General features: G+C 30.6%; 1 protein-coding gene across 1 annotated transcript; it reads right to left on the bottom strand.

Moving 5' to 3' along the window:
• LOC143044462 (uncharacterized) lies at positions 1-14001 on the bottom strand. The gene is made up of 8 exons (XM_076216499.1): positions 13891-14001; positions 11525-11647; positions 10092-10133; positions 8753-8857; positions 7726-7828; positions 4392-4781; positions 3246-3641; positions 1-1413 (listed from the first exon to the last, which is right to left on the bottom strand). Exons 1-8 carry the CDS (start codon positions 13964-13966, stop codon positions 978-980), a joined length of 1671 nt encoding a protein of 556 aa, XP_076072614.1. The 5' UTR covers positions 13967-14001; the 3' UTR covers positions 1-977.
• Between the last annotated feature and the right edge of the window lie 449 nt (positions 14002-14450).

Genomic DNA, 14450 nt, shown 5'->3' with positions numbered 1-14450 from the left:
AAATAATTTATTATTAAGATCGACACAAAACAAAAATTATAACAGATCTAGGAATCAAACAAACAAGTACAACAGAAAATACTTTTAATCAAATAGTTATCTATTGTCTTTTATAAGAAAAAATTCTTCTATTTTCCCTCTCCAAATAATATTTATGCTAAACATCTGATAAAAGATTCCTATATCGACCTTTTTTTCTCGTGACCGTCATCAATCCCGTGGTTTGTTTTGGGTAGCCTCGAAATGAAAACATGACAGCTGGAAAATTACATGTAAAAAATCATAGCCTTTATTGTAAATCGTGAGATCTTATTTGAATTACAGACCAATGCTTCAAAGTGGTGTTGTATATAACCATTTTCTTCAAAACGATACTGTATTAAATATTCTGATTAGCAAATTGTTTTAATATGCGGTACATGTCTTTGAGTAAATTCCGTACATTTTTTTCTTCTTGTTTTTTTCATTTTAGTTAATTAAAATCAGGGCGTAATTTCTTTTTATACAATATGTAAATAAAAAATAAAAAATACAAAGGTATGTGTTAAAAGGTAAGGATAGTCAAAAATGTTTAGTAAAACGTAATGTAAACAAATACCAAATTTTAAAGGAAAATTCAAAACAGTCCCTTGAAAATTACAAATTTTAAATTAAAATCTCAAACACATTAAGAGAATGAAAAACGACTGTCATATTATGGACTTGGTACAGGCTCTAGTAAGCGTAACTATCAGGTTTTAAATTAAGAATAGGAAATGATTACACTAATTTTGCCTGATAGAACTAATGATGATTCCGCGAAACAAATCGGCTTTATATTGTTCTTCATAAACAAATCTATTGTCAACTGCTTATGGTTTTCATTATAGCATGCAATGTAAAAGAATTTCAGACTAAACATAGACAAAATGGTAAAGTAAACAATGTTTGGAATATATAAAAACACTTATATACAGTTGTGTCAGTACTCTTTTTTCCTAGAAGCTTTTATCGTCTATCTCGGATGCTACATGGTAAGCGGTATTGTCAAACCCTGATTGGGTACCATGGTTGATATGATCAGTATGGTAAATAACTATATCTCTAACATCTTCTATTTGCTTCTGCTGATCTACCTTAATAACTGGCGAGGATTCGATTCGATCTTCATTAATTTCATTGTAAACGTTCTCATCTCCTTGTGCAACACTAAACCTTTTAACTTCTGGTAAGACCAGGTTGCTGATGTCTCTATCATATTTCGTCACTGATGGATCGAGTACAAAGTATTCGCCTTGCTCCTCGTCAGTATTTAAAGATTCGTTCACAGACATGATAACTTTGTCTCCGGATGAACTATTTTGAATATCAATCTCCGTTCTTTGGTCAACAGACTGTGGTCTTGTTTGTTGTTTATTCGTATCTTTCGTTGATCTGTAAAAATGTATGTGATATTTCGGGATGTAGAAAAGGTTATACATTTATTTTTACTATTTTAACATGAATCTTACTACATACGAAAACGAACGATTTTGAAGAAATTGCTTGAAACCTTATTTAAAATCTTTATTCTCGTGGGATTTTGTCTGATGCTTGGTCCGTTTCTGTGTGTTACATTTTAGTGTTGTGTCGTTGTTCTCCACTTATATTTAATGCGTTTCCCTCGGTTTTAGTTTGTTACCCCGATTTTGTTTTTTGTCCATGGATTTATGAGTTTTGAACAGCGGTATACTACTGTTGCCTTTATTTAGCGTCGATCGGCATAAATTTTAAAGGGACTTTCATTTCAACTTTTAAAATATAGCGGGTAAACTTTTATTTTTTTTATTCTCTTATTTTCTTAATGATACCACAGGATAAAAGCAATAGATATATAGATATCCAATTATATCCTAAATAAAAGGTGATATTTTATAAATTGCTTTTTTTCAAAGTGCTGTTTACATGTGGCCATCAAAAAAACAATAATACGATGGTAAAACTATGAATGACGCATCATATAACTTTCATTTCAATTATCTCTTAATATTTTATTCTCCATTGGAAATCGATAAACATTCCTTTATATCTTTTCATGCCGAGGTTTTATACATAACGCATTTTTTAAATTATCAGTTAGTAAATAATTCCATTATACTTTTCTCCACTCGTTCTGGTATAATCATCCCAAACTAGTATTTTTAAGTCTTCCTTCTGATTCAATAACTCAGGTCAGTTCATTTCTTTTAAAATAATATAATACGGCGTTTAACAGGAAACAAATACCGTTGGTTTTCCCGTTTGAATGCTTTTAGACTGATAATTTTGGGGCCCTTTTATAGCTTGTTGTTCGGTGTGAGCCAAGGCTCCGTGTTGAAGGCCGTACATTGTCCTATAATGGTTTACTTTTATAAATTGTTATTTGGATAGAGAGTTGTCTCATTGGCACTCACACCACATCTTCTCATATCTATAAAGGCCGTACGATGACCTATAGATGTTAATTTCTGTGTCATTTGGGTCTATTGTGGACGGTGGTCTCATTGGCAATCATACCACATCTTCCTTTTTATATGACCTAACGTGAACAAATTTGACCAAGACTTATTACCGGGTCATAATGATTGGGGCAAATTTCTCGTCAAGTTTAAATACAGAAAACCGTTAATGCAAAAAATATAATCAGATAGAATCATATTTATTTTGTAAAATATTTGCTGTAAAAAAAACGAATATGCAATTAAGTTATATATGTGGTCATTGTTATATCATAGTTGTTTCTGTGTGTGTAACATGTTTACGTTGTGTTTCCGTTGTGTCGTTTGTTTTCTCCTATTTTTGAGTGTGAATTCACATTACTATAAGATGTGTCACGGTACTTTTCTATACCAAATTCATGTATTTGGTTTTGATGTTATATTGGTTATTCTCAACGGATTTGGTCTAATGGTTAGTCCGTTGCTGTGTGTGTTACATTTTAATGTTGTGTCGTTGTTCTCCTCTAATATTTAATGCGTTTCCCTCAGTTTTAGTTTTTTACCCCGTTTTGTTTTTTGTCCATAGATTTATGAGTTTTGAACAGCGGTATACTACTGTTGCCTTTATATATGATATGATTGGCATGAGACAATAATTCACCGTAAAACAAATGATCAAGATATTAGCAACTAAAGGAAAACGAAGCCCTTCGGCAATGAACCAAACCCACAACATAGAAAGATGTAAAAAAAAACCTCGACATAACACAGCGTACAACAATTCAAATGAGAAAAAAAACATTGCCATACCTAGGGATTTCATACATGTTCTTGTCACCGTTGCCAGAACATTTGACCTTAACTTCTATTTTCTTTTGGCGGACACCCTTCATATCTGTCGGGGGTTGGACTTCATCTTCATCAATTTCATTATAAACTCTCTCGTCATCCTGTGCTACACTGAACCTTTTGATCTCTGGTAAATCTAGTTTACTCAAGTCTTTGTCATATTTCGTAATGAAGGGATCGAGAACAAAGTACTCGCCTTGTTCCTCGTCAGTATTTAAAGATTCGTTCGCAAACAGAATAGTGTTTGTGTTTTCTCTATTATTTGTACTGAAAATACTACTTTCAAGACTTGCAATCTCACTTCTTTGGTCGATAGACTGTTGTTTTGTCAGCTGTTCCATTTTCTTTTTCATTAATCTGTAAAACATACATGTAATAATTAGGAATACGTAAAAAGTTTAGAATATTTTTTGTTAAAATAATGATTTTGACAGGTATCGAACGTATACAAATAGGATACTACAACCATAATGTTGTTAAACCTTATTTCAAACCTTAAAGTCGACATAATGTATGACGTAATATGTGTGGAGCTTCCAAAATTTAATGGCTAATCTTTTTGTGAAATTGTCGATTTTTCAAATTTGTTCAAGTCAAATACTTTACACCGATTAATATCACTAGATGAAAGCAATACATAAATGAAAATCAAATAAAATTTTTAATAAAAAAAGGGGATATTTTGATTAATTTGTTTTTCTATTTAAAACTTAAGGCCGTCATTTTTTTACAGCAACAAAAGAAAGACATAAGTTAATCGGTGATAATGCATGTTTTATAAAAACAAATATTATCTAAATGATCTTCTGATGTTTTATTTGCCACTAGAAACCGTAGCAAATTCATTTACTAATACATTTTAACACACAATATCAATTTTGAAACATCAGTTTAAGTGAATTATTTCAGTTTACCTCAAAACACAGTTATTTGTATATAGATGCAAATTTGTATTGAAGAGTCTTTGTTCTGACTTTACCATTGTGCTCAGCTCTTAGAATTAAATAACCCTGCTTAAAATGTATAACAAAAATAATCCATCCTTAATTTTTTTCAAACTATAAAAAATTATTAAACAATTCAAACGAAAAAATTATGCTGCCATACCCTAATTGGATTTCAGATCTTGTCTGGTCACTATGATAAGAACTTTTATCAGTGAATTCTTTGATTTTATTCTGATACACTCCATCAATATCTGTTGAAGATTTGATCTTATCTTCATCAATCTCGTAGTAAACATTATCATCACCCTCAGCACCACTACATCTTTTAATTTCTGGTAGTTTCCGGTTGCTCAATTCTTTATCGTATTTCGTAATGGAGGGAACAAAGTACTTGCCTTGTGCCTCGTCAGTTTTAAAAGGTATTTTAGCAGAAAGAACATTGTTTCCTCCCTTGTTTGTACTGAATGATCCGCTTTCATACTTTTCGATTGCAAGTCTTTGATTGATAGCCTGTTGTCTTGTTAAATGCTTTCTCTTCTTTTTCTTTGATCTATTAAACATATATCTTATAATTGGGACTTAAGAAAAAAAAAAGGAAAATATATTATTTTCTAACTGGTATCTAACTACGGGAGCAACGGAATGATTTTGAGAAAGTGTAAAATGATACCATCAAACCACATTTAAAACTTTAATGTCGGCATAATTTATCATGGAACATGTAATGCAAAAATAGTATAAACAAGAAAACCGAACTCAAAGATGAATTAAAAAAGTGTTAGTTTATACAATTGACAAAATTCAACGCCAAACAAACGCCATCAGAACGACTGGAAAATAAATATTAGTTTTCGTACTTGGTACATGCATTATTCGTGGAGAAATACGTGGTTCTATAGGAAGCTAAACCTCCCGTGAATATGAACATTTTTTATAATCTGCTATATTGGCAAGTTAAGGTACAACACAAACATATATTATTGGATGATGTGACATAAATTGGGATCCAGCAGCAAAAACAGACAAATTTGCCATAACAAATTTTGAAGTACATAATTATTTTATTTCATTTGAGCTGACTTATAGGTCCATTGGGTCGGGTGAATTAATATTTATCATATATTATAGGTTTGTAATCTGTATATATTTATGCATGTCACTATAATACATGTACATAATTTACTTACTTTACTTAGAGTATCAAAATAATAATGGCAAATACACATTTCCATTAATGTACATAAGTGAAATATCAAACTACAAGGTAATACAAAATGAAAAAAACCTATAAAACTTAAAGGGGTCCAAATCGTACGTCTGGTTGCACCGCACCGTGAACACTCAAAGTGTACTTCGTACACGGATGATGATAGAACATTGCTGCTTAAAATGTATAACTTGAAAATTATAATCATGTAAAAATAAATCTGTAATTAATGTAATCTCCAGTTTAGGGTGATACTCGTCTAAATTTATCGAAAGTAATGAAACGTGAGAAGATTTAAATCACTATTTCTATAAATATTCAAAAAAAGGTGACTTTTTCTATAAGTTGTTTTGCTCACTCGACAAACAAGACCTTTTGACGTAATTTTAAGCTTGATAGGAATAACTGTTTTGAAGAGGGTAATAATAAATCCTTATACGTTTTAACGACGCAATTGTCTGAAACAAACATTTACGTCTCGACTTTTCTTTTGACGATGTCCCGGGAAAAAAAAAACCTGTTGTCATGAATAAATATATTCAAAAGTAAGAAAAATCTCTGACTTTATTCTGCTATCCGTTAACTATATGGAAGATATCCGACAAAGTTAGTCAATAATGGTGACTTCTTTGAAAGTTATTTTTTTTAAAAGAAGATGTTTGTTATTTCTGAGTTTTTATTGATTACAATGTAGATTCAAACTGGAAATAATGTATGTAAAATTATAATAGACAACAATGTTACAAACTGATTTTTTTTAATTTTTGGTTTGATTTTTAAACGTAAATTATGTTTATTTTCGTTGTCGAAAAACATTGAAAGCGGCGAAAAATATATTGCTTTTGCAAAAAATGTGCTGAAAAAGAAAATTGACCAGGGAAACACTAGCGACAGCTTCATTGTGTGACTCAAAACTGGTATCATACAGTTTTAAAATTATTATCGATACTTGATGAATTGGCATAAAATAAAAAATAATTGTCTTTATCCGGTAGAACATCTGTCAACCAGTAATAAACAACAACATTCGGGCAGCATGAGTTTTAAAAAGATCAAATCTATAAATGAGAGACAGATTATAGCAACCAAAAATGGAATATGTTGAAGCGAGGCTGACATGATCATGAACAATCCCCTAAAATCGAGAAAAAGCCAACTATGTACAACGGTCTATAATCATTACATAGAGGGAAAAACCTGATCGTTTAAAAGCACTCCTGTGTCGACATGAATTATTATTGATATGGTCATAAATACATGAAATATAGTCAACATTTTCAAAACTTTGGATTTTTCGAAATACATGTACTAAGAATTATTCATTTCAGAAATAGATTACATGAGCTCTATATAGCAAAAGTTTATGGAATTTTGGGTATTCAATGCAATTCAACTTTATTGGGTTTTTTTAAAGTGTCATTGATGAGTCTTTTCAACACGAAACAACTCTTTTCTGGTATGATTTAAGTGTAATACCACCTTATCATAGTACGTCACATCCGATTGCATACAAATAAATGTTAAAAAATATTTTCTTGAATGACAGTGGTAAGAAATTAAACTTACATTTCATTTCAGTAATGAAAATCTTAGTCATAAAAATGTATCTTGGATATTTAAATACACCATTATTTTTTCATTTGGTGTTTCTATGACATATTGGAATAACTAGAGGTAGCTGGGTAACTTAAGCTTGTGAACAGGACAAGATGATGACAATTTAAATGATTAAATTCCATTGACGTTCAAAATAGTCACCAAATTTTGAATTATTTTGTGAGAGAACATCATCTATATAACGAGAATAAAAGTTAACGATATTGTTAATTTCTTTTCTTTCTTTCTTAGAAGTTCCTATATGTAGTCAGCCTCATAAGAAAAAAGGAACAAGTCGGAAAGAAGAGAGACACTATTGGTTCCCATGGGAATGCCGATAGTTAGTTGAAAAAAAACACGTCCTCTATACGTAACAAATATGTTGTTAATCATGCAATCAAGCATCTTGATGATGCCTGTGTCAGAGATTTTTTATTTGAAATAGAGTGATTTTTTACAAAGAATGATTTATCCCTCCCTAAAACAATTAGACTTTACTCATGCCAAGTTTTTCTTTATTTGAAATAATGATAAGTTTTGCACATTTTTTTGGAAAACTGCAAGTTCAACTAAGAATAATAAATCAATTTTAATAATAATCCTGAAAAATTTCAATCCTTGTATCTATAAGGAGTTTATCTACCGGTTAGTGATAATGTACATGTATTATTATAAACTAAAACAGATTTACCTTCGTCTGCATACGAAAATAATAACCAGTATAATCAGAAATAATATGATTGTGCCTGTTATTCCAACTGAGATTCCAACTATTGCTCCAACTTTAAATATGCCTGAAACAGATAGAAACCATGGGGGGAAAAGTAAGTACAAATAATATCAATTTCTTTTTCATAAATATTTGACATGAACATTGATCAATTTGTTATCTTCGATATCAATGATATTGTACTATACGAGGTTATCATCGTTCAGAGTAAGGAGGACGCTTTTTATAAAGACAGATAAAGTACTTTGATCTTCCTTTCCGGTGGGAAAATCCCACAAACTGGACTGTATTCCCGTCATTTGTCTTAATCTCCTGCTTATATATAAAAAGAAAATTTGGTATGATTGTCAATGAAACAAATCTGATAAAAATAACCATACAAGTCAGTTGAAAAGGCTTAACTCATTACATGGATACAAGAAGAAATAAATCTAACCAAATCACAGAGTGAACGTTTATGGGTACTTTAAAATCCCAACAACAACAAAAAAGACACCGGGTACAGATCTGAGAGTATTTGCTTTTACATTACATTTTGGATTATAGCTCTTCATCTTTTATATAAGCTTTGGATTTCAAATAGAAATATTTTGGCCACGAGCATCATTGAAGAGACATGTATTGTCGAAATGCGCATCTGGTGAAGGAAAATTGGTACCGTTATTGTTCAAAGCTAATAACAACTAATAAAAAAATATCCTGCATTTTTCGGATTAAGATTAGCTAATAAAACATCACTAAAGCCTAATTAGCCTCCAGTGTGAAAACATTTTTGATTAATAAAAAAAAAGGCTTTCAAGTTACACTTTGTGTCCTAATTTCTCTACAGATCGCTCGATTCGGATTAAACCGGTGCTATTGAAAGCTTTGTATGAGGACTGTATTTTTACTTCGGACATAATATTTTGAGCTTTTAGGTTAATGTTTTTATAATGTCAACCTTTTATAACAGTCTTTCATTCATTTGTACAAAATCTGTTTATATTACTTTCTGTTTTGTTTTTCCCTTTGTCTTTTTCCTTTTCTTTCCCATTCCTACTTTTGTTTACATCGTCGGTATTGCTGCTTGTATCATCATCGCAGTTTTGTGAATCTGCAAAAAAGGTATAGAGCTTTTATGTATATCCCTGATCAGCTGATGTTGTCATATAAATATGGTACTCAATGGACCATTCATTCAAACAATAAAACCATCTACAGAATAAGTGCGTTTCTATCATGAGTTTCTATTGCCATAGTAAACAATTCTCTCCCATGGCCGGTGTATTTTAAGCTGAAAAACAACTTTAAAAATGATACTCTCTACTGGAATAAAATATGTTTGCTTTTGTTACAAAATGAAAATAACTTTATCAATTTCATTCGTTCAAAGGGCTGTTCTTGATTTCCCTTCATCATGAACGCTTATACAAAACATGAGTAAACAACGTGAATAATTTGCGTGCTGTAATCCTTGTTAATGGAGTTCGCTTCTCACTTTCAAAATAATCAACGTTTCAAAACACTAGTTTATATTGATAGGGGATTAATAAAGGAATCAAAAGAGCAAAACATTATAGATCAATGTGCTTGTTTTCGAGATATTAGCTATTAAAGTTTGGGTGGGAAAATATTCTTTCTTGACTTTTCATAGCTTTATCATTGACAAGTTTAAGTTCTCAAAAACTATTAAAAAATAACTAAAATTTTATAAGACTTTTACAGATTGCTTATCATTATACATGTAAAAGATTTATAAAAAGAAAAATGGGGGTCAATGGGCATTTTTTTTTAGGCATTCAAATGGATAAAACCAGAAGATTCCGAAAATCTGACAAAAATCCCAAAGCATGACAACCGAACTTCCTTAAAATCTAAATTTCTTCTTGCATAGCACAGATCTATATAATTAGATGAACTGTTCTTCAATCAAAAACTTACATGAATTCACATATATGTCACTTAACTGCCTTCAATAAGAAGTACAACTAAGAGGCCCTACGATAACTAAATAAAAAGCAATTAAAAAAGTGAAAATAAAAAAAATAAAAAATCTAACCAATGTTTACTTTAAATATTGAGCCTATCAAATATAAAATAAATACAACTATATACAATTTAAAAGAGCAAATAAAATACAGGCTCCTAACCCTCAACAAGAAAATAAAGAAAGGGGAACAATACGTTTGAGAGAACTCTTATCAACACTACCACTAACCTAGAAATTTTGTGTAATTATGTATTAATAAGACATTATTGTTTTAATCAGTTGAAAAGTTTTGACTCATTTTCCAACCATTATCAATTTTTGCTTGTTGGTACTTTGTCACCGATATCACTTGTTTTACCTTTTTCATTTACTTTCTGATCACGCTGATTATGTAAACTATCTGCAATAGACATAAGATTATTTTTTCAAAAGTTAAAAATAATCATATTAAAGTCATATGAAACGATTGACTTGTGAAAAATAATGTTTATCCAATTCTTGAAGCAATGCATGTATATATACTAAAGGACAAGGTACGATAAGGCCCGTTTTTGTGCACGATTTTATCATTTTTTACGCATTCATATCGTATAATCCTCATTTTTTCTCTTGGTCTATAATGATGTGAAAATATGGCAGCTAATTAATTGTTTTGTTTTTAAACCGTAGTTTACTGATTGTCACCTTATAGTTAACAATCAACAACGAAGCATGGATATTGAGCACGTGTATAACATCTACAATAAGATAAAAGTTTATTTCAGTGACAGATCAATGCGTATTGCGATCACCGTATTTTTCCGAGAAAGGTCACGCTGAGTTCACCGCATACGGAAAACATATAGGCGAATTGTTTACTGGAAGCAAACAATTAAACAAAAGTGAATTTCTTCTAAATTTAGACAAATTGTAGAATTTTTCTTGAGAAAAAAGTATTATATTCATAACTTTAATAATGAAATTAGAAGTTTAGTTATAAAAAAATAGTTTACATCATTTTTTTTTATTTAGAGTACAGAAATAAACTCATTATAGATACTAGGTTTGAAATTTCATATTTGCGCCAGACGCGCGTTTCGTCTATATAAAAGACTCATCAGTTAAGCTCGAATAAAAAAATGTAAAAAAGACCAAATAAAGTACATTTTTTTTCCAATTTTAATTGATATAATTGGTCAACAAGATATGTGTCAGATGCCACCCTTGTCCCCATGCATTTTGGTTCCTATGCCTGTTAAATATTTTCCCTTTCATTCATTTAGAATGATTGCAAATCGTAAAACAATGTATTACGACTCAATCTCATTTTTTGTACAATATTGCGCTATGGTTGCTCTAAAACGCATGGTTATAATATAAGTCGTTTACTTGTCTGTTTGTAGACTTTGACTATCTTTTGGGTAGACTACAAATTTAGTATCAGTGAGTACGACTTCTATAATACTTTTGTTATATCTAAAGCAATGTGTGGAAACATAAAGAAATAAAAATAGATCATAACCAATAACATAGAAAATGGCCTAACTGTCTCAATTAAAGAGGTGTTGTCAACGTTTTACACTGTGTTACTGATTGATTGTGGTACAGAAGGCTACTTGAATGAATGATGTTACAATGTTTATATTGAAATGTTACATTTAATGTATGTCGAAAACGACGCATCGATAATATAAGAACTACAACTAAAATATTTGTGCCAAAACACATAGTTGTTCATTCAAATCGAGTAAGTCAAATGTTGGGACAACTTAAACTATGCATGTATTTTCTCACATAAATGTTTTAACGTACCTATGGCAGACGCCAATACTACTCTGCAACTTGTTTTGTTACAGCTGTTGTTGCCATTACCGTCTATACATAAACGCTTTGACTGTTTCACCAGACAGTCATCAGTGATTTTTTTATTCATGGCTGGATATAACGATTTGATATAAAATTATAAATAAATTGAAATAACCCATGAAATGAAATATTTGATATTTTGTTTGCCTAAGACGACATGAATTTTTCTTATAACTTTTCTCAGTGACATTTTAAAACATATTTTGAAACTAGCAATAATTCGCGGCAAAAATAACAGTTGAAATGTCATTCTTCAAAGGTTTTTTTTACAATTTGAGTTTGATCTATAAGTTTAAGCGGCTAAATAAACAGTTTTAACTGTAATCGTAATACAACCAATCAAATGCTTTCAAATAAGAATTTTTTTTGTAAATCATGTGCGTCCCAAGAGCTTTTATGTATTTAACATTATGAATAATGCTGAAATTAAAATGTACATTATTAAGGGTTTAACTGATTGATTTAATGCAATGTGAGAGAAATTTTGATTGCCACAATACAAATATTTCTTCGGTTAGAACATATGTCATCTCATCAGCCTTATTATAGCGGCTTAGAATAAGACAAAAAAAGTTCATAAGAAGGAACCAAGACCTTGTTAATGAATATTCTGTATCAACTCCACAAATAATCACGATGGTCTTGAAGTATAAATCATGGGTACTGAAGTTGTTTTTCGTCTAAATAACGTGTTATAGTATTCTTTTATTGTCTTTATAATATCACTTTTACTGTTTAGTCTGTTGTTTTGGTGGTATCCATTTGACGTGGCTCTGTACTTAAACTTCCCGTTACTGTGTTATTGTTCTATGATAAATCTTGTATTCTTGTCTTTCGTTTTTGCTAATGGCTTTGTATTGTCTGAGTGCATTTTCGTGTTTCTTTCTTGCATGTGACATGGCCTTGTACTTATACACCCCGTCATTGTGTTATTGTGTCATAATCAATGTGTGTTTATATATAGGTTTGTTTTTATAGTGATTAAAAATATAACAAAACGTCGACTGTTGTACCCCTATTGTTGACATTTTTACCTACTATGTCTGTGTTTTTTTATTCACACACCTTTGTCAATATAATGGAATTTTATACGACTGTCATACAAGTGAGATGTTTAGCTAGCTTTAAAACTAGGTTTATTAGACCGTTTTTACCATCAGAAAATGCCTGTACCAAGTCAGGAGTATGACAGTTGCTTTCAATTCGTTTGATGTGTTTGAGCTGTTTGGTTTTGTTATTTGATTAGAGACTTTCCGTTTTGAATTTTCCACGGAGTTAAGTTTTTTTTGTGATTTTACTTATTGCTATTCTGGAAGCGTGACACACTTCATACACAGGACTTCATTAACATATACGATGTAAAGTGTTCAAACACAAAATTAGAAATTGTCATACGAGTTTATTCCAGTTCACAGTCAATATAAAAAATGAAAAGTAGGATTTTTCTTTCTTTCAATTCTATTTAAAAAATATTTGAAAAACAGAGTAACAAAGTCAGACAATGTCTAATATGAAAAGTTCTTGCGTTCAAATCCAAACTAAAAGCACGTCATCGAAGTCGATTAGAAGTCAATTTTAATGACTAGCTGATCTTATTTGAGAAAATCTTTAAATATTATTTAGTTGAATGGAGCATGGTATGGTGGAACAATCAATGAACAATTTTCACATCAAAATCTTTAACCTGGATTTACCTCATACGCCCAGATCCCAAAGTTTGATAGCCGAATATGCGAAACTAAAATAAAACGAGAGGCAAAACCCATATAAGAAAAAACTTTTCTGGAATACAAATAAATCTTCCTTTCTTGATAAAGTCTCGATATATCACTGCCAGTTTTTTTGATTTTTCTGTATATTAAGTCTTTTCTCTAGTTAATCCTTACATGATAAAATGTATGGATAGATTAAAGACTATTTGTTGGAACAAGTGTCAGACCCAAAATACCCAGGTTAATCCACAATTTATTTTATTAAAATGTCCTGTACCAATTCAGGAATATGGCAGTTGTTGTCAAACAGTTCGTTTCTATGTATTTTGGCTTTTGGTTTTGGTGTACGTCAGTGTTTTTGTCGTAATTCTCTTATATCTGTTGTGTTTCCCTCGGTTATATTTTGTAACCCGGGTTTGTCTTTTGTCAATCGAATAATGACTTTTGAGTAGCGGAAAACTGCTTTGGCCATTATTTATATATTGGTCCTGCGTTATTGAAACACTTTGTCATGTCAATAATATTAATGCTTTTAAAGTATTAACTGCTTATTTCAATCGAATGGTTGCTATGCTGAACAACTATTAATAATATGCTTACTACTATGAATCATCATCTTTATAATATCGATACAGCTTCTTTTGTTATGGTAGTTTCCGTAAAAGCATGAAAACATCTGCTCGATGTCACTATGTTGTTTGCAATTTCCTGTGTAATGTCCAAATATGAATTATACTTAAAAAAACTCCAGCCAGTCAAAGTATAACTGTTAGACTACAAACTATTCTTCAACAATTTATAATCATATCAATTCGTTCAATTCTTTAAACTCATAACTAGCTATTCAAATTTATAGAACGACGATCTACTTGTTTTAGTGTATAATAAAATTAGAAGACTAAAAACAAAAACATACAACTATTAGTTAGTATATTAATCCATATATAAGTACAAAACAGAAATGATACTGACATCTAAATTTTATGAATTGTAGTAGATATTTATTTCAGGACAACAGTCAACTGGATAGATCCTAATCATAAATGTTGCATAACGTTTTTTACTTTGTTGGAATGTGTTTTCCTCAAAAAGGAATAGTTTTACTTGTGTCTTCTAAATGTGACTTTTCCTTGGCCCAAAGTACCATTTTGGGGTTGAGT

The sequence above is a fragment of the Mytilus galloprovincialis genome, chromosome 9 (assembly GCF_965363235.1).
Source record: "Mytilus galloprovincialis chromosome 9, xbMytGall1.hap1.1, whole genome shotgun sequence".
Lineage (NCBI taxonomy): Eukaryota > Metazoa > Mollusca > Bivalvia > Mytilida > Mytilidae > Mytilus > Mytilus galloprovincialis.
Note: the sequence above shows the minus strand (reverse complement) of the source record. Positions and strands in the feature narration are given on the sequence as shown.

Excerpts from the sequence above, each read along its gene's own strand:
- LOC143044462 (XM_076216499.1), bottom strand. The coding sequence starts at position 13,966 with ATGTTTTCATGCTTTTACGGAAACTACCATAACAAAAGAAGCTGTATC. Across the intron at positions 10,134-11,524 it reads AGTATTGGCGTCTGCCATAG|ATAGTTTACATAATCAGCGT; the intron begins GTACGTTAAAAC and ends TGTCTATTGCAG. Across the intron at positions 8,858-10,091 it reads TCAGAAAGTAAATGAAAAAG|ATTCACAAAACTGCGATGAT; the intron begins GTAAAACAAGTG and ends CCTTTTTTGCAG.